General features: G+C 47.2%; 9 protein-coding genes across 9 annotated transcripts; 1 reads left to right on the forward strand and 8 right to left on the reverse strand.

Annotated features, from left to right (window-relative positions):
- Positions 1–324: 324 nt before the first annotated feature.
- On the reverse strand, positions 325–1,419 carry TrAFT101_011575 (uncharacterized protein; the record flags this gene model as incomplete). The annotated part of the gene is made up of 1 exon (XM_024900838.2): positions 325–1,419. One exon carries the CDS (start codon positions 1,417–1,419, stop codon positions 325–327), a length of 1,095 nt encoding a protein of 364 aa, XP_024757996.1.
- Positions 1,420–1,771: 352 nt separating this feature from the next.
- On the reverse strand, positions 1,772–2,272 carry TrAFT101_011576 (uncharacterized protein; the record flags this gene model as incomplete). The annotated part of the gene is made up of 1 exon (XM_066129305.1): positions 1,772–2,272. The coding sequence occupies one exon, from the start codon at positions 2,270–2,272 to the stop codon at positions 1,772–1,774; it is 501 nt and encodes a 166-aa protein (XP_065985437.1).
- A 1,749-nt stretch (positions 2,273–4,021) lies between these two features.
- Positions 4,022–4,726, reverse strand: TrAFT101_011577 (uncharacterized protein; the record flags this gene model as incomplete). The annotated part of the gene is made up of 1 exon (XM_024900785.2): positions 4,022–4,726. The coding sequence occupies one exon, from the start codon at positions 4,724–4,726 to the stop codon at positions 4,022–4,024; it is 705 nt and encodes a 234-aa protein (XP_024757995.2).
- A 795-nt stretch (positions 4,727–5,521) lies between these two features.
- TrAFT101_011578 (uncharacterized protein) lies at positions 5,522–8,587 on the reverse strand (the record flags this gene model as incomplete). Its single annotated transcript, XM_024908636.2, has 1 exon — positions 5,522–8,587. The coding sequence occupies one exon, from the start codon at positions 8,585–8,587 to the stop codon at positions 5,522–5,524; it is 3,066 nt and encodes a 1,021-aa protein (XP_024757994.2).
- Positions 8,588–9,188: 601 nt separating this feature from the next.
- Positions 9,189–10,476, forward strand: TrAFT101_011579 (uncharacterized protein). The gene is made up of 2 exons (XM_024908635.2): positions 9,189–9,863; positions 9,926–10,476. Exons 1-2 carry the CDS (start codon positions 9,504–9,506, stop codon positions 10,073–10,075), a joined length of 510 nt encoding a protein of 169 aa, XP_024757993.2. The 5' UTR covers positions 9,189–9,503; the 3' UTR covers positions 10,076–10,476.
- TrAFT101_011580 (uncharacterized protein) lies at positions 10,154–12,025 on the reverse strand. The gene is made up of 2 exons (XM_066129306.1): positions 11,316–12,025; positions 10,154–11,252 (listed from the first exon to the last, which is right to left on the reverse strand). The coding sequence occupies exons 1-2, from the start codon at positions 11,708–11,710 to the stop codon at positions 10,229–10,231; spliced, it is 1,419 nt and encodes a 472-aa protein (XP_065985438.1). The 5' UTR covers positions 11,711–12,025; the 3' UTR covers positions 10,154–10,228.
- Positions 12,026–12,580: 555 nt separating this feature from the next.
- Positions 12,581–14,422, reverse strand: TrAFT101_011581 (uncharacterized protein). The gene is made up of 2 exons (XM_024910725.2): positions 14,263–14,422; positions 12,581–14,209 (listed from the first exon to the last, which is right to left on the reverse strand). Exons 1-2 carry the CDS (start codon positions 14,357–14,359, stop codon positions 12,771–12,773), a joined length of 1,536 nt encoding a protein of 511 aa, XP_024757991.2. The 5' UTR covers positions 14,360–14,422; the 3' UTR covers positions 12,581–12,770.
- A 144-nt stretch (positions 14,423–14,566) lies between these two features.
- TrAFT101_011582 (uncharacterized protein) lies at positions 14,567–15,778 on the reverse strand (the record flags this gene model as incomplete). The annotated part of the gene is made up of 5 exons (XM_024902722.2): positions 14,567–14,791; positions 14,856–14,949; positions 15,008–15,070; positions 15,382–15,409; positions 15,474–15,778. The coding sequence occupies 5 exons, from the start codon at positions 15,776–15,778 to the stop codon at positions 14,736–14,738; spliced, it is 546 nt and encodes a 181-aa protein (XP_024757990.2). The 3' UTR covers positions 14,567–14,735.
- A 402-nt stretch (positions 15,779–16,180) lies between these two features.
- TrAFT101_011583 (uncharacterized protein) lies at positions 16,181–17,140 on the reverse strand (the record flags this gene model as incomplete). Its single annotated transcript, XM_024900815.2, has 2 exons — positions 16,181–16,353; positions 16,441–17,140. The coding sequence occupies 2 exons, from the start codon at positions 17,138–17,140 to the stop codon at positions 16,181–16,183; spliced, it is 873 nt and encodes a 290-aa protein (XP_024757989.2).
- Positions 17,141–18,960: the final 1,820 nt, after the last annotated feature.

The raw sequence follows: 18,960 nt of genomic DNA on the forward strand, positions 1-18,960 counted from the left end.
GCTAGCGGAAATATATCGGCTAAATGCTTTGCTGTGGGAGCTGCCTGTGGGTACGCGAGAGGCGCTGATATAGGGGAGAGGAGCTGAGTCAAGTGCCTTTGCAAGGGATTACAGCTCCGTGGCAGTCCAAAATGCGAATAGTATCATGATTGAAAAGTCTATAATACAAGAATGTCTACTTTTAGTCTTGCCCAGCCCAAAATGCAGTGACCGACGCGCTTTTTAGTAAACCCAATCATCCAAAATGCCATTTCCCCGATTCAAGTATCGTACAAATCATAACGAAAAGACAAATCACAATAATCAAAAAGGCAGTTTCTCCCGTTACGCCCATTTCGCTAATAGAGACATGATGGCCACTCCAAATGCTACGCAGCCAAAAGCAAACAGCTGAATCTTCAATGGTGCTTTTCGCATATGGGGGTTGAACATGAATTCATGCGCCAAGAGCTCAACCAGGCCCGTGTACATGAGGATACCAGCGCTGATGGAGTCGAAGATGCCGTTAACAAGCTTCTGAGTGTTGGCGTTGTTGGGTCTCGCGCCTATTCCAGCGGCCGTTCCAATCGGGGTTGAGATGGCAAAGGCGAAGCCGAGGAGGTATGGCAGCCACCCTTTATCCTTAGGCCAGGGGGCTGTTGCCAATCGAGATCCCAGACCAAGGCCTTCAAACATTTGATGAAAGACTAGTACGACGAGTAGAACGACGAGGTCATCCGTGGTACCGAGCGTAAGGCCAATGAATACGCTGTGGAAAACAACACCAAACTCAAGGATGAAGATGGCCGTGAGTTGACCTGCTAGGCCACCATGTGAGTCGCTGTCTTCATGCTCATGGCCGTGGGCGAGGTGATCCTCTCCTCCAGGAGGATAGCTCACATCGTCGGGAAGGCCGGGAATAGTTGTCGGATCTGGCCCACGCAGGACGCCCCTCTCAAGATCGTGCGGGCAGGCTTCTGCGATGGCTTCCTTTTCGGTTGATTTCCTGTGAGCCGCTGCTTTGAGAGTCGGGCCGGAATCGCTGTCGGAGCCAATCGAGTGGCTATGCTCATCCTCGTCCCCTCCGATTCTTGCAGCAAGGAGCTCAACAAAGAACATGACCATGACTGTCATTAAACTGATGCATAGAGCCCAAGGGTAGTCGCCCAACCGAGGAGCAAGGCAAGGGTCTGACAGATTGTCTATTGCTGGGTCTAATAGATGCATCCACGCAGTTGCGATAATCACGCCGGTGCCGACATATTTGCAGATGAAGAATGTGAATTTGGGTACGTGCATCTTTTGCTGTCGGGCGAGGAGGATTGGTGCGAATGCGCCAAACATTGCCGCTGCCATGACTATGAAGATGGCGCCGATACGCAGGCCACGGTTTTTGAGATCGACAAGTTCTCCATTGCAGTTATCCAATGTGTCTGCCATGATGCGAGTGTTTCTTGTCAAGGTTGTCGCAAAAAGTAAGGTGTAGTCTTGCTCGATATGGCTACTTGGTAGGCCGGAGACGCCGAGTGAGCCGAAAATGCTCCTTGATGATTAGACACTCTTTCAAGGCATCAACAGTCGACAAGATGCTATAGTGAAAATATGCTAGATATGGAAGGGAGATGACTATCAACACCTCCGTCTCTACCAAGGGAATTCCGCTGCAAAGTTTGGCCGAGGCAGACGCGTGCAACGACGTTAGTTCGCCGGCGGATGTTGTCGTTGAGAGGCGTTATAGGCGATATTCGGTTGAATGCTTTGTGAAGAAAGAATGAAGAGCGAAAATGGATGCTTAAGACAGGCCGAGATTCTCAAAAATACTCAAATGCTGTGCAAATATAGTAGATTTCCGCAAGTCTTGACGCAAGGGATGAGGTAAGAACGACGATACTGCAGGTCTCCAGGGAGAAACACGGCTCGGTAACCGGACAACACTAGCAGATTTTTTGTTGTAAAGCTTCCGCCGGATCCTTTTCGTGCTGTCACAGTATTTCGTGCTTATTCTTTTCCTTTGTCGACAATTGGAGGCCGGATTCGAGTCACACCAGTCGGAGAATAGATTCGACCAGCTGCCAGACGACTCGCTATAAAGGGGGAAAACGGTATTGTGGGGGTCAAACAAGCCTGATCTGGGCTTCAAGGCAATGTCGTACAAAATGCAGTGCACGCTATGCGAAAGACGTGTATGGGATGGTTTCTTGATCTTGTTACGTGGATTTGGTGCAAAAATGAGGAGCAATTCGGCTTGGGGCTGTGGGAGGCAGAAAAGGCTGCTCAATTTTCGGCCCCGCATACGTCAAGACGTGATGAGAACCTTGATGGCCGCCGTCCTGGACTCTACGCCCAGCCAAGGTCCACCAAATCTCTTCTTCGTTTAGCACTGCGGTATCTTCCGGGGCCAATGATGACTATGCGATTGATTCCATCGTGGTATCTTGTATGCGAATAGATACTATACGCCTACTAGAGCTGCCAATACTGTTGGGTACGGCATAGCAAGGCTGAATCGGCGTACTTGCACCGACGCTGTAGAAAAAAAATAGCAGAGGCAGCACCAAATCAAAGAAAAACGTCAAGATTCATGTCCTGCGATGCACTGCACAGCACGCATTTTCATCTTCTCTTCTTTCCTTCGCCTTTCACGCCTCTGCATTCGCTGGATGCCATTCTGCGCCAAATAGCTGCAGGCGTGGTATCGTGATCCGAGTCATGAGGTCCAACAGTCGCAGAGCAATGAATGGGGAGGCGGGTTAATGTCCCTTTTGGGCCTTTCAGCCAGCGCAGGAGGCTACCGATGACGGGCGCTCTCAAATTGCCCGCGCTCTGATTCGCCACGGCCGAGCTAGCGCGACCCCACAGGCCACCCTAGGGACCGTGCTGAAAAATCAAGCTTGGCCCTGGGACCATCAAGGTTCTCACGAGAGAAGCATACCCGTTGCTAACAGCATTTACTACAAAGTATCACAACAGCTTTTACCTTAAGATAATATACTGTAATGCTCTGTCCAAGTTGAGCAGCCATACCGTATGCAGCGGAATGACGCAAATTATGCATTACCGGGTTAGCACGCCCAAGTATCTACGCAGCCCACCTCCAGCTTGGCGGTACTACCTTGCAGCTGGTGTTAGCTGCTCAGCCACGATTCATCGTCGCTATGGAGTATCGATGCAGGGTTATTTGCATACCGCTAGCATACAGGGGTAACCAAGTCCGAGAGATATGCCTCTGTTACCGGTGGCTGTTGCCCCTCAGCTTCATTCATGACTTATAGCAGACATGTCACCGGATATCATTCGCAATGCGATGCGTATTCTATACTCGGGATAAATTTGCAATGAATACTGCATATGTAGATAATTAGTATGCAACGCACGGTAACCGATTATCTGCTAAGTACCATTAGCAGCCCATGGCTTATCAGTGGTAGCTAGAGAGCCGAGAGGGGTCCCTATTATAGAGCTTTCATCTGCTTTAGTAATGAGAAAAAGACAGGTCTAAATCTTACCATGGGAAGTCCGTCTTCTTTATCCAAACAATTGATATACAAGTAGATTCAAGTGAAATAGACGCAAATGATTTAGGAAGTGCTATCCAAAAGTTGCCCAAAGTTTCCATATAGATGGAGTTTTACCTAACAGCTCAACAAGGAGGCTTTATAGATGGTTGAGTGTAGCTGTAATTTTGACTCTCTTCTAGGTCGATGCAGAGAACGGACAGCTACTTCACATAGGCTGATGAATTAGCAACACGATCAATTACAGTAGAATTTAAGATTTATGTTTCACGGAAATTTGCAAACTATATATGGTTCAATGAACGTATATTTGTTGATTAATTAATAAACTAAATGATCATCACTACTATACTTAAAGGAGTGGCCCTTAACTCTCATCGCTCTTCTACTTGAATGAGTGTCATCATTTCCACCGCCTCTGTCGGGATGCTAATTCAACTCCAAAACGCCCAGCACATGCAGCTCATCATCAAACTTTTATTGTTAGATGCAATCTTTTTGCTTCTCTTTGCTTCTTAACGAAGGATTTAGTTGATAGCAATGCGTCGTGGCTCGTGCTTAGCAGCCTTGGGAACAGCAATGTTCAGGATGCCATCTTTGAAATTGGCCGACACGTTGTCCTGGTCGACGCGAGTAGGGAAGCTAAAGGTGCGTGAAAACTCGCCAACGCTGCGCTCGGTGAGCCAGTACTTGGCAGAGTCGGCAGGCTTGTTTTCCTCAGAGGACTTTGCGACTTCGCCCTCGCCTTCGGTTGCGTCCTCGACGGTCGCCTTGTGAGAAGATGGCTTGTCCTCGATGGCTCCTCCGGTGGTGTTGCCCTCTATGGCGCCGGCAGGAGGAGTGCCTGAGGTATAGGTCCTCTCGACTTTGCCCTTGACAAGCAGGGTCTGCGAGTCGGTGAACTCAATGTTGACGTTTTCCTTGCTCATGCCGGGCAGTTCGCCGTGGAGCTCATAAGCAGTGTCGGTCTCGCGCACATCGAACTTGGGCTGCCAGTGGGCGAGGCCGGTGCGGCGACCTTGGACGGTGCCATCGCCTTGTCGAGAGTAGTTGTCAAAATCCTCGAGAAGGCGGAAGAGAGGGGTGAAGGAGGTGTCGGGAGAGTAAAAGTTGCGCTGGAAGAGAGACATGTTGCGAGTTGGTATTGTGGCGAGCGGTCTTAGAGAAGTTGGCTTGAGAGTGCGAGTATTGCGAGCGAGTATGTTGCGAAGAGGTGCTTTGCAGTTTTGCATGAGAGAGCTGTTGCTTTGTTTTGATTGTTGTGATCTTGGTGGAAGAAGAGCCGAGCTTCACGAGTTTGTGAATGACTTCTTTATACTTGGAGAGCTATATGCGGAGATAGTTCTCCAAGGTTCGCGAAATATCTCTGGGCCGGGTGGCTTGGACATTTCCAGAATAGCACTGAGGTTAAAGTCACCCGATTGTGACGTTTCCATCATCGCTTGTCTCAAGGTAAGGTGAGATTAAAGTCAATGTGATGTGATCGAGACTCTGCACGATGAATCATGCAATATCGCGAAACTGCTGGCAACGCCTACAAGACTCCAGCGGGTGCTAGAAGCTTCCGAGTGTTTCCAGCACTGTGGCTCAGGTGGGTGTGCTTCAGTAGTTAGTACCAGTGGGGCGAATTTTGCAGCGGAGAGACATTCTGCGTGGCTCTTGGACAGTGCGCCACACAGTATTTATACCTAGGTACCTAGAGCAGTACATGCTATCAACATATTGATATTGATCCAATATGACCTATCAGCTTCAAAAGCCAAACGACGTCCAGTAAGCTGTCATTTCATCTAGTTTCAGAGAATGGCGTTATTCTAATGAGCGGCAGTGCATCTATTAGATGGCCAGACGGCTACAACTCACCTAAGAGTCAATACACGAAGAGTAGTCTAAGATGTAGCGAACACCCCCCCAAAAGGCCAAAAACAGAACATGTAAAATTCTGTGCTTCAATTCATCTAAATGAGAAATGAAGAAGTATCTACTAGAAAAGAGACTAGACTTTCCATGCTCTGAATGCTATTCAGCTAGCAGTGAGGATCACTTGAGCCCAAGAGTCGCAATATCAGTATGCGTCCTGACGATGAGCCGAGAGCAATCAATGACATCAACGGTGCTCGCGACAAAGCAGAACTAGTACTCCGATAATCGGGCGGTAGCCAGAGAAGGTTGTCAGACTTCTGCTTGATCCACTGGTTGTCTGGACTTATCCAGTAACCTCGCATATACGGCTCCAAACCGGTTGCTTGGCTCGAGAGGAAGTCAAGACTAATCGTACCCCTATCCGTGTGCAGAAACGAGCCTGTCACGTCAAAAGTCAATTTTCGAAGTGGAGTGCCAACGAATACTGTATGCAGGCATTGGCCTGTTGCCAAGTCCCAGATTGCGACACCATCATTGCTTAGCGCTGATACAAGCTTGGTTCCATCGGGTGTAAAGGCGATGGCTGTCGAGGCGACGTTGTGCCGGTAGAGCGTGTGAAGGCAAAAGCCATTGACCGGGTCCCAGACCTTGATGGTGCGGTCGGATGATCCCGATGCAAGCCGGACTCCATCTGGCGAGAAGGCGATGGCGCAGACGTCGCCATCGTGGCCCTGAAGCGTTTGCAGACAACTGCTTGTTGCTAGGTCCCAGATCCGGACAGTGTGATCCCACGATCCAGACGCAAGCAAGTCGTTGTTGCTTGGTGAAAAGTCAATGGCACGGATGGTATCGCCATGGCCCTTGAGAGTCTGCAACATCTGGTTTGTGACTGTGTCCCAGACCTGGATGGAGTTGTCTTCCATTCCTGAGATGATTAACGTGCTGCTGTTTGGCAGAAAAGCAACGGAATAGACGGAATCTCTGTGGACGCGGAGCGTTTGCTGACAATAGCCGGTTTCGAGATTCCAGATTTGGACAGTGCCATCAACTGACACCGATGCAAGCCATACGCCATCTGGTGAGAAGACCATGCTGTAAATTTGTTCTCCATGTCCTTTTAGTGTCTGTATGCCTGGTATCCATTCTTCATCGTCTGCATTAGGTTTCGTGACGATCCACCCAGGCTCCTCATGCGTAAAAAGATTCTTTATAAGACCATCAGGCGGACTGAACACAAGCGCTGAAATATATACCTGCAGTGGACTGCTTTGGAACGATGCCATGTGGTCTTTAATAAATCTATGCGCATATCGTACCAGATCTGCCAACTGATTCTTATTTGCCTTTCCATGGGTGTTGTCGGATTGAATCTCGAGAAAATAGGGCGCATTGGCTTTCTCTTGGAGTAAATGTTGCAGCTTAGATATTGAGAGCACCCCTTCGGGCAAGCTGTTAAGAAGACTCAGAGACTCAAGCCAGTATAGATATTTTGTTCTCAAGAACGTGTCCACTGTGCCGCCGTCGTGAAGATCACCATGTTGCCTAACAAGCTTTATGGAGTCTACAAGGTGTTTGACCCAATAAACGCACGCGTACCTCGCTGCTGCCAGTGGGTCTGGGCCAGGTAGTTTTATTTGGTCGATTGGAAATCCAGGGGCATCAAGGCCATAGATGTCGCGTCGCAGTGTTTTTGATAAAACTTGAAGGGATTGCGAGAATATTGTGTAGTGTATCTGTTCCATGCCGGACGTGAACACCGTATCGGTTGCGTTTCCAACCAAGAAATCTTTTGCAGACTGATGGACGAATAAGATGGTTCGTTCATAAATGGTTAGAAACGAACTGCAGAGCCCCATAGCCTGTATCAAAATTTTCTCATCCAACGCACCATCAACCATGTCAACGAAGCATGACAGCTCACCCACCGTGATTGGCCGGTATACAACTGATGTGATGGCTAACATATGTAAACAAAGCTTAGACATATCTGAACCACATATCTGGTCTAGCATATAGGTGTATAAGGCGTCCAGCCTAGCCGGAAACTCTGTGAGATTTAAGAGAATATTCGATTGCATGGGAATCTTGGCAAGATCTTGGCAAACCAAGGCCACCCAGAGGAAAGAATTGCTTGCGTTCGAATACAGATAGTGATGAATCGCAGCTTGCATATCTTCGGTATACCCTTTCACCTTCGCTAATTCGGCAACTTTGTGCTGGACGTATATACCAAGAGCTGTGGAAATGAACTTTTCGTTCAGCTCGAGAGATACTTCTAGTTTCTGGGCCATGGTGAAGCCCTCCTCAATACTTGGCAAATTGCGGCTGGATACGAGCCATTTGATCTTCGAATTCGTTGCTGATAGCTGGGTAATAAGATCAATGAGAAATTCTCGATCTCTAATACACTCATCCAGTGCATCAATGATAACGTAGGTATCATTTAGGCGCCTATCTTGTACGATGGCTGAAAATATCTTGGACAAGGCTTCCAAAGAATTCGAGTCTGTGAAGAGCTGATCCCCAACATGGTCGTATCTCTTCCGCGCATGTGACAGAAGTACAGGTTGACAGTCAGCTAGCATGTAGATCAGACCGCGTAACACGGCTCCAGCATTATTGGTGCGCAAATCTGAAGCCTGGCAGAAGAAATAAGATAGTGTGCAAGCTTCTTGCTGTCCCGATTCTGCCGTGGAACTAAGTTCGTCGATGATACTGGATAGCAGCATGGTCTTGCCTTTGCCAGGGTCGCCCTTTATCCAGAATAGGTTGCTCCTTGGATGACTGCGCCATTGCTTAAATTCGACGTTATCCAGAATCCATAAACATGAGTCGCGAAACAAGCCGCCGTTGGATTTCTCAATGCGCTCCTTATCCTTGCGGGGATCTGTAGTCTGGAGAGCTTTCAGACAGCTTCGATTGTGAGAATCTGCCATTGGGTCGTAGATAGCATTGGCGCCAACATTGTGATCGAGGGCCGCATCTGCTTCTTCGAAATATACTGTTGAATTGACGTATCTAGAAGCACCCGCTGTTGGTGTTGTGAGTGTTGGTGTGGCAGGAGTTGGACTGTCAAAGCCCGACAAATCCAACGTCAGGATACAAGTATCACTATGCCGAGGTGAAGTTGGTGATTGGGAAACGGCACGATGTCCGATGGGGCTCCGCTGCATCTTTGACTTCGCTGAGTCGTTTCTGCTCATACCGATGAGCCATCTTAGCTGCTGCATGGCTGATGAATTGCTGATGATGGTCTCTGCGAGGTGAAGCTTTTAATCAGGACAAAACATGGATTTCCTGCACAATATCTCTGGCGGCCTGAAGAGTATTGCGCTCACCAATAATAGTTCAGCGGGAAAGATTGGGCACCTTGGGTGAGATGCATGCATGTAATCGTGCTTCTGACATCACGTGTGCTAAATACTGTAATAAGACAGAAACATGGACAAAAAATTAGATGAGAAGGTAGAAATAAGTATTTATAAAATTCCATTAAATAAGTCGCCTTTGGTGTTGAGATATTGAATGGCGCTCCTCATAAACACTTGGCAATAAAGTTTCGCCATTTATGAGTAGGCTGCTCCTCGTTCAACACATCAGTAATCAACACTGTAAGTCGGCAAAGATTACAGTTAGATGCGAGTAGTTGTTTAAATCGCCATCGAGAGTATAGGAATAGTTGCAGAATGACTTGTAAAGCGGGATGCTCATTATGCCCAACATAGAAATACTAAAACAAGAAAGCAATAATATCTCTCATTCACAAAATGCCAGCTTCTATATATGCTTGGTAGATCGACTACGCGATAGCCTTGTGGGGTATTAGTCAATTTGCCGATTATGCTTACATGGAATCCAATTTGCGAAAACGTCCCCGTCTTTGTCGCGAGCTGTGCCTTTATCAGGATGATCCGAACAGGTCAAAAGCTCCGAGCTACATGCACAATATCCGCGATAAATTGAGTGAGATCCGCTGTTGGCCGCTAACTGGCGGTTCCCCAATCCGTCCAAGATATCACTAAACTAATACGCCGTCCCACTTGGATTCGGCACGACTATAAATAAGCTCCTCCTTCACTCTCCAAGCTATGTGCAATCAGCACTAATAAGAACATCTAGTGTCTTCTCTGTTCTTTTATACCAAAAATGGCATCCAGCATGGCAAAAACTTCATCCAGGGGCCGCAGGATCCCATCCTCTCTGATTCCAGTTGTGTCGACGTCTCTCAATGTCGGCATGGCTCTTGGTGCCTGGATAACAGTCATCCCATTCGCAAACGTCGCGTATCCAGGTCCTGCGGTTGCCGTCTGGTTCAAGGACTTTTTCAAGCCGGGCTTTATTGGAATCACGTCTCTCAGTGCAGTGACCATTGCATCCGGAATTCGATCAGCTCGTACTCGGGATCTTTCGGGGACAGCAGAGGGTCAGGCCAAGGCCAAGACAGCCTCGCGGTGGGCGATTACAGGACTTGCGTTTACGCTTATTCATTTCGGGTTCGGGAATTCGGTACGTGGTCCTGTTGTTGGTAAGAGTGCTTCTCAGGAAGGTCTGTCTCATAAATTCTATAGGTACTCGCAATCATGGATCGGATTCTTGCCAATCCGGAATTGGCTCAAGGGGAAATGGCTGGCTGGATCAAGCTACATACGGTGAGAACGCTGACAACTGATGTGCCAGCCTGGCTGTGCTTTGTTGCAGCCTTGTTGTCTGAGCTATAGCCAATCCATTTTAGTCGAATGATAGACAAGCAAGATGTTCAAATTGTAGCAAATCATTTGAAAATGCGCTTATTGGATGTTGGCTTATATATACATTCTCACTTAATACTTGGTTATATGGTCTCTTCTAAACCAGCTCTTTGAGCAGTTAATTTATACATGGAGAGGGCTGAATCCGCAAAACAAATCACTCCATTCTCTGCTGCGGCCTTGAAGCGCCAGCCAGAGCTTCTCCAAGCCAGCATCATCCATTTCTATTCCTCCTTGCAGGGGCTCCGGCCCACCCGGTGTGTTGCTATTCCCAGCATCGTCTTTACCACTTAAACTCTCTTCTATCAATGATGAAGTTTCCTCGCTAAGAATCTCCGTTTGTATCATTTCCAAAGCAGGATGCGTCGCCTTGTATTTTTTCAAAATTTCTATCGAGAGCTGCAACAGCTCAGATGCCATGGGCGATTGCCCTTTTGCTTCATGCAAAATCTTCCACGCATCCGCCATTGTTGCATCGGTTTCCATCGTCTCGCCTTCGGCACCATTGGCTAGACATCCATCTAGAACAAAGACCACGCATGCGATGAAGATGCTGCGAAACTTGATGTTCATGCGCTGGCGGAATAAGATGAATGTCGAGTTTTCAGCTCTCATCTGGTGTTCTATGTAGATGATTTGCTGTGCTGCCTTGAGACAAGAATCGTGAGAATATGCAAATCCGGGGTTTACTGTGCCTCGCGCCATGTATGGCAAGTGAAGCTTGCAGATTTGCCCGTAAAATATCATGTTGAGCAGGTATCTTTGAGTTGTGATATTTGATGAATGCCGAGAGTCCCGACTAGGCAATTTGGAAACGCTGTCGCTATTTTCAAGCCGGAAAAACGAGGGTAACTCCCTCATGAACTGCCGCAACTTCATGTCTGCTTCCATGACTTTCAGGTACCCTGCTTCTTCCGAGGTAGAATTGATGGGCCTGTCAAAGTCTCCGAGTTTATAAAATAGCATTGCTAGACGAGACCGTTCGAGAAGATATGAGACGGAGGTTGCTTCCTCGAGCGGGCGATCAACAATTTCTTGTTCATCGACAATATCTTCATCGTTTGCGTTACAAGGCCATCGCACCGCCATCTGGCTTGCTTGGATTATGGAAGAACCTCCCTGAGGAACCGACAATCTCGAAATCATCCTATTGCCAAGCCATCAGCAAGAGCAACAATCCAACATATATATACAGCGAGAGTGGGCTCACCAGTCTGTATCTGTAAGGTTCCACCATGTCCTGCGCCCAACTTCCGCTAGAATACGAGAATTATTGAGCCAATCTAAATGAATACCGGCGTTTGGAGAATCGATAGCATGTAGTCCAATCGTTTGGGCCATTGCAACTGCTTGAGTATGAAGCACTCGAGCCCGCGGCGAGATGCCTTCTAAGCTACACAGCATGAAAAATACAATTACGATGCCTTGTATGCATGTCAATGATGCATGTGCTGCTAGATGGACATGATGAATCATATCTAGCGCTGTCTTAAGCCACCCTGAAGTCTGTGAGTTTGCATTTTCTGCGCAGTCAAATAGACCCTTTGCGTCGTCATAACGAGTCCATGTATGCGTAGTGCTGCAACATATCGCCAGGATAAGCATTAATTGGCCCAAGTCGACATTTTCATCTTGTTCCACGGCATCATAGAACTGATCCACAATGGATGGCAGGGAAGGCGTGTGAAAGATGTGGTGAAAGTGAAGGACATCATCGATGAATTTCTCCAAGAGAATGTGAGCATCCTCTCGCAAAGGGAGACATATGCACTTAATAACGGTAACCTCTTCAGACAATGTTGAAGTATCAGGATGCTGTACGAAATAGGATGGCTTGGTGATGGCGCGAATAGAACGAGTGCGGAGGGTGAAGGAACTGGGCGCCAACGAATCCTACAGAACCGCAAGTCTTCATTCAGCCTTGATGAGTCCTTGTCAAGCATCCAAGAGTCAGAAGAACTTACTAGTAACTTCTGGTTAGCGCAATTCTTCTGAAGATCTAGCACTTCGGCTGTGATGAGCTGGAGCTCAGTGGACGCCAATGAAGACGGCGCCAAGTGGTTCCGGTTGAGCACTTCCTGCGATCCATTGTCGTGGAGCAGTCTTGGTCCGCAACGAGAGCCATCACGCTGACAAGGGATTCCGCGGATCGAGCAATTAGAGCACGGCGACTGACGGTTGCAACGCAACTTTCGGATCCGGCAAAGAGAGCATGCGGGTGGCCGCCTTCGGGGCTGGCAACCCATGCAGCTTAGTGGTGTTGAAGGATCTGTCTACGGATATGGTTGGGTTTCGGTTCGCTCTTTTCTCTCTTCTCTCTATACAACTGCAAGCGGTTATGGCTATAAGATGTTGAACAGGAGAGCATTGAATTGGAGAAGCAGTGAAAATGTTAATTTGTCAAAAGCTACGGAGACAGCGGAGTTAAGGAACGGGAGTCGCGATTATTAATATGTGAAGCTCAACCTAGATAATCGCCATCATACTGAACCAAGGGCGAAACTAATTTCTGGGCCAAATAAGACGGTGGATAAGCATATATGAAGTATTGAATTTTTTTTTTCTTTAAATGAATCTCTTTCAAGTGGAGTTGAGACTTCCGAGATTAGTACGATACGGAGTTCCTATTTATCAGGTAATAACACTTCGCAGCTACACCAACCCGTCACGAGGAAAATTGAATCTCCAGACCAAGGGTTCGGAATGGTTTGTTCATCATCCTCAGATCAATCCCACTGCCGAGACTAAACAGTAGCGATTTTACGCGTCCTTCCCACAGCACTCCAAGTCGGAGATTCTGGTCTAGCCTCGCCTTCACTACTCCAGCATACTCCTCTTTCTCCTCAGTTTCTTCCAGAACTTCCTTTTCTATCTTTTCAATGGGTTGCACTGCCACTGCCTTGGGGAGAGTCTTCTTAGCTTTTTGCTTGGAATGAACACTGCCACCATTTGGTTTCGGTCCCGTCTTCTTTTCCACCGGTTTCTCCGCCGGCTTTTCTGGTTCATCCAGCCTCCACTCTAGTTTCGCGTTGAAACTGCGTTCAGCTGGTGATGGTACTGGAGCTGGCGTTGATATAACTCCGGTCGTATTTTTCGGGTCAATCACCTTTCCATCAGGCTGGATAGTAGATGCTTTGGCAACTGAGGGCAACTTTTGAGCCGTCTTCTTCTCAGGAGCGGCGCCTGCAAAAGGAGTCTCTGCTTCTGCAACTGCAGCAGCAAAGGGCTTCCTCCACAGTTCCATACCCACAGCCCATGAGCTCTCATAGCTAAAGAAGTTGAATTCCATTCTTGTTGCAAGACTGCAATCCTTTCCAGCCATGACCGCGTAGCTCGCCGCAATGTTGCCCATGAGCGGGTTCAGCGTGAGCGTAGCAGACAGTGGCGTCCCCTTATGGTCCGGCAAAGTGGCAAACCTCGCCCCTATGCTTATGCCACCAGACTTGTTGAGTGTGCCATAGTATATTTCTCCTCCGGTGCTGAAGCGCCCATATATCCTCTCTTTATCTCCGTTGCCACTGCCATGCCCATTTCCATTCTCTGCAGTAGATGACGAAGCTGGGTGATGGGTGTGTTTCTTGCTGCTCAGGTCGCCCCCGAAGTTGTAGACTCCTCTGAAGCCTAACAATCCGCCATCTGTGGAGGCCAATCCCTCAAGCGCATACCTTCCAACATCGTATTGGACTAAACCCAGAGCCGTGCCCCCGTTTCTAAGGTGTTGGCCCGACACAGCACTGAATTGTGCCTGTAAAGCCGGAGATAGCCGCCGTACCAACAGGGCCTCTAGCTGCGACTGTGGGAGGTAGAGCCGGCCGTATAGCAGTGACTCGTTGACCTTGTCCTTGTCATCCGGGAGTCTCAGTGAAGCGTCATCTCGTCGAGCGACAGGCGTTAAGTGGCGGTAGGATCGAAGAAGATCTGGCAGCGGGACGTTTTCAGACTGAGGCGTCAAGAGTACTCGCAGAGGAACGGAGGAGAATAAGTAACTGATGGAGCCATCAACCACACCGACTGAGCCCAATTGATAGGATGTAGCGAAATTCGGGCTGGCGAGAGCTGAGAGGGTGAGACGTAGACCTCGAGGAGTGCTGAAGTTCAAGAGAGCTACGCATGAAGTTAGCAGAGCTGGCTGTTAGAGAAGAAATGCCACGAGTTACCGTCGGTTGTCGAATTCAGCGCAGCATACGAGTTGTCACGCCTCCACCCGGTAGCCTCGTAGAAAGCACTGTGGACATAGTCCATGAACGAGCGCATCTCAGCGCTCGTTGCACATGCCTCTCTGAACTGGTCGCTACGAGTGTGTGAGCTCAGAGAATCGTCACCTCGGAGATGGGGAGATTTAGCTGCGGCCGCTACTGAGATCGGCAGATCCTCGGCAATAATCCATTATCTGCAATTCTGCAGTGAAAAGCAAGGCAAGGTCAGTACGCAGTGGAACGTCACTCCATGATGTAATTTGTTGAATGAATCAATTTCTATTGTCCCGATCCCGTTGTTTGTTTGCTACCCAGGTGTGATACATGGTTCATAATAAGAATATCCCGTGCGTGCCATTTGAATATGGTATCTTGTCAAAATATAAGCAACTCCCATCTCACATATCAGTATGTATTATTTAGAAAAAATCAGTTTAGCTCGACAGGTTCTGGATTAAAGAGACGTTGTCGCCTTTCAGCAGGATTTGGCCTATTACTGCGTCAGTTTGACCAAATCAGATGACGAATCGACTATTCCACTCGTCTTTTCTTACCCAGGGGTTTCCTTGACTCCTTGTCATTTGTTTTTGTGATTTGCTTAACCTCCACGGCGTCGTCAATAACAAGGTTCATGAACTCGTCGAATCCCTTTCATATCGTTAGCGTTTGGGGGCACGAATTAATATCCCAATTTGATTTGACCCACCCGAATCTTGCCCTCAATGCGGATTGAAAGCTGCTCGTATAACCAGACGCTGACGGTAGCATTCTATCAAGATTCAAAGTTAGAAGTTGAACCAGCCAACGTAAAATGCAATTAGAGTCCTCCGGGTATCCCTATTTCTGCACAGCGCTTGAATTGCAAAGTAGAAGTGATTGGAACCATCAGATGCATCGTGCATATGTCAATGGGACTCTCGGTTTCATTTCGAAGTCACAAAGACCAAATAACGGGATATCCCGCCTAGAGCCCATCCGATTGCATCCCTTCCATTGTGCCCGCCCCTCGCCGACATGCAGCGCATCGAGATATTTTTCGCCATCGGACTAAACGCGAGGAATGGGTGATTATGCACTCACGTTCTGAAGCAGCTTGAAGATCATGTTACTGCAAAGGGTCAGCTTTCGTTGTCCGCCGCCGTGGGGCAGGCTGTGATTTGGGAGAAGCTCACATGGGGGGCAGCAAAACGCGGCGACCGCCGCCTCCACCTCGACCAGTCATGATTTCTGTTTGATGCCGGAAAGTTATTTGTCGGTCGTGAGTGGCGGGAGACACAGCGACAGGCTCGTCGTGCAATTCTGTCGCGTTGCTGCAGAAGAGCTTAGCTAGGTTGGTGTTGAGAGCGATGTCTGGAAAACTGGGCGGAGCGGAGATATAATCTGCCGCGATGGTGGCCACAAGCTCCACTTCTTGCACAGGCGTTGCACGCAGTTTAGTACCATCGGTTGCATTCAGAACGAATGAGAATAGATGCATTTCATAACTAGAAAGAAGAAAAGTTAGATGTGATTCTAGGGCTATTTTCATCAATTTGCTTTGACCATTTTTATTTTTTCCTTTTTTTCCCCTCCTTATTCGTAAACATAGCTGCGATCGCGGAGCTTCAGCTGGTATCGATTATGAAGCACACGGCGCAGTACATGGTGTTAGTGAGTATCTTCAAACTTGGATGGGTATTGGACGAAAGCGGCGAGATGCTATGAAATATCATTATATTTCTCTATTGTAGTTTAGGCAGTCTGAATGCTATTAAAAGAACTCTTTTAACTCCAACGGTTGACTTAATTCCCATAATGAATTTACTCCTCTCCGTGTATAGCCCCCTGATTCTATTTTGGCAACAATCCCAAATCCCAGCTTTCTTCTGGTTCAAATTGACTACTCTTTGAATGGCCAACCGCCGAGAGAGACGGTTAGCAAGTTATTGTTTATAATCTCATCCTTTTTTTCCATGATTTCACTTATGTCCCAATTGGCCCACACCATTCTGCCTTTTAGAAATGTAGCCTCGTTGCTGACTGCCCAAACACCGAAATCGCCCGAAAGGTCAACTAACGCAAGCAATTAGCAGCCTATCAGAATGACACGCTTTCAGTCTGGTTTACAATTTGGACAATATCACAAGAAAATTTACTCACGTGTATCAATGCCCTTCTTCCTGCCAATTTTTGCTGACATTTCGCTCATCACGCGCCCTGGATGGCAGCTCACAATCACCACATCGGGTCGCTCGACCTGTATAGACTCAAACATACGGAGCTGTGCCATTTTAGATGATAAATATGCCGACATCCCCGGAAAGAGGTTTGCGTCTAGATGAGCCTGTCCGCTAGAAATGTTTAGGATCCTAGGCGACGGTGCCGCGACCGACAAGAAAGATCTGGCGACATGAAGGCTGCCTTTGACGTTGATGTTGAAGGCTTGATACCAAGTATCAACGCTATCCTGTAGCACAGACACGGTTCCGTCAAAGTAGGCAGCATTATTGACGAGAATATGAGGCTCTCCAAAAGTAGATTGGACAGTTTCAAATGCTTTTTGGATTTGCTCTCCGTTGACAATGTCTGCCTGAAGCAGCAGAACCTCAATTTTGGGATTAATGATGGCAATCTGGGCTTTTTTCTCTTCCAAAACTTGAAGTCTTCGCCCGATTAACGCAAGATGAGAAATGCCTGCTTTGGCGAATGATTGGGAAATAGCTCCACCGATGCCACTACCTCCGCCAGTGATAACCGCTGTCTTGCCGGCCAAGCTGAGCTCTGGGCGGGCTGGGGCAATTGCTGGATATGTGTCGTCGTGCCATGCCTTTGTTAGAGAGGGCCAAGGTGCAGCAGCCATTGTGAGTTGTGTATTAAGTCACTGAATAAGAGAGGGGGGGAGGGGGGCAGAAGAGTTGATGGATTCGGGGACATAAAAGCTCCATGACATAGGCATTTATATGAATAGAATGTGCTTTACCGCCAACCTTAGTTAGAATTTTACATAACTAATCGTGATCATGACACAATGTTCCAGAACTTCGGATTGCTCCTGATTATGTGATCAAGCAATACGCAGCACGCAGCACTAGCAGATCGATGGCGGCATGGGATCTGTCAATTCTCCACAGCCAATAACTCCAAGCTTCGAACATGAGTAGAGTTCTTACAAATCATATATTACTACAGCTGAGTATTCACGTCCATTATATTGCGGGAAAGACTGTGAGCTTGGTGTTGAGAGCATTTGAAATCTTCGTGGCTAGTCTCGGTAATATCGCTGCTAACCTTACAAGCACTATGCTCACCGTTATGACTATTTAGATGATACAAAATAGATTCTTTTACATTCCTTGGAGATTACACCACAATGCTCTCATATAATTGTAAAGCAGCTTAGTTACCGGGTATTCGTCTCGTTATACCTGAGTTGCGTTCTCCATTCCCCATGTTACTCGCAGTTCGCCAAGGAGCCTCATTCATATAACATTTACACCTCTAGAGCCATATATATATATGCTATTGTAATCAAAACATATAGAGCATCCTATACAGACTTTATCTCAGTAATGCGTTCCGTGGAACCTTGGCCATGTTCATGCGCAGCCTCGGATAATCTGCAACTTGTCACTGACGTCCATTCCCTTTCCAATTGAGAAAATTATAAACTCAAGGGCCACACATCTTGCGTCGTTGCTATTGGGTCGCATTTTATCTTCAACTCCAGAGTTTTCTTAACATGCGAATATGAGAATAGCAATAGAACTCTCTCATAGTAATCACTGTGTTTCGTAGCGCGGCTTTTGTTCTTTCTGACTTCTTTCTGACCACTTTCTGACCACTCTGACAATGCTAGCGGATCATGCGGCTTTTTACCATGAATTGACTCACGCTCTCTTGGTTCTGATTATTCCAATAATAATACACAGTAAGAAAAATAAAATTAATCATTGAACATTCGATATCCTAAGTGCTGGTAGTGAGTTACGGGTATAGGTCCGAGGCCGGAAGTTCAGATCGTAAAATCCCTATTAATTATGCCATTAATTTGATGTTCTATTCTAAGCTCACCTTCAATTCGAGGGAGAGATGGTTCTAGCAGGATTGAACTTTTCATAAGACATGGCTGTCTCTGGGAGAATTAATCGGTGTCACTTTCGGTTGCGACACTGGATTTACTACGGACGTTTAGTTGTTGACCATGAATAAGACGAAACGACTTTGTCATCTTTCAAGCATTAGCAGGCACAGGGTTATAATAGCTACGGGGTGTGAAAATACACGAGACATTTGGAAATTGTGGATAAAGGATAGGAATGGACTTATCTAACATACTCATGATTATATTCGAATAGAAGGTTTGGATCAATTATTCTGAATTACTCGTTGTCATTTGCAGCAAAGTGCATGAAGAAAGGGTTAATTCTGTCTACTTTTTGCTGGACATATCGAGCCGTAAGCTATATTTAGCAGCTACTGCAACTGTTTTCATCATACAACAATTCTTAATCTAACAGTAGAGGTAAAATGAAATTAAGAGTAATGCAAAGCCCGAGCCTTTCTATTTCATCTGCACTGTGTTGTAAATACTAGACTCATACCTCTCGTCTCCAGGGTATATAATTAGCGCATCGTCTAAAACCCTCAGACGGAACTTAACAGCTATCCATAGCATACTCC

The sequence above is a fragment of the Trichoderma asperellum genome, chromosome 7, assembly GCF_020647865.1.
Source record: "Trichoderma asperellum chromosome 7, complete sequence".
Taxonomy (NCBI): domain Eukaryota; kingdom Fungi; phylum Ascomycota; class Sordariomycetes; order Hypocreales; family Hypocreaceae; genus Trichoderma; species Trichoderma asperellum.

Excerpts from the sequence above, each read along its gene's own strand:
- TrAFT101_011581 (XM_024910725.2), bottom strand. The coding sequence starts at position 14,359 with ATGCGCTCGTTCATGGACTATGTCCACAGTGCTTTCTACGAGGCTACC. Across the intron at positions 14,210-14,262 it reads GCTGAATTCGACAACCGACG|CTCTCTTGAACTTCAGCACT; the intron begins GTAACTCGTGGC and ends CTTCATGCGTAG.
- TrAFT101_011580 (XM_066129306.1), bottom strand. The coding sequence starts at position 11,710 with ATGCTTATCCTGGCGATATGTTGCAGCACTACGCATACATGGACTCGT. Across the intron at positions 11,253-11,315 it reads AACCTTACAGATACAGACTG|GATGATTTCGAGATTGTCGG; the intron begins GTGAGCCCACTC and ends GCTTGGCAATAG.
- TrAFT101_011579 (XM_024908635.2), top strand. The coding sequence starts at position 9,504 with ATGGCATCCAGCATGGCAAAAACTTCATCCAGGGGCCGCAGGATCCCA. Across the intron at positions 9,864-9,925 it reads ATTTCGGGTTCGGGAATTCG|GTACTCGCAATCATGGATCG; the intron begins GTACGTGGTCCT and ends TAAATTCTATAG.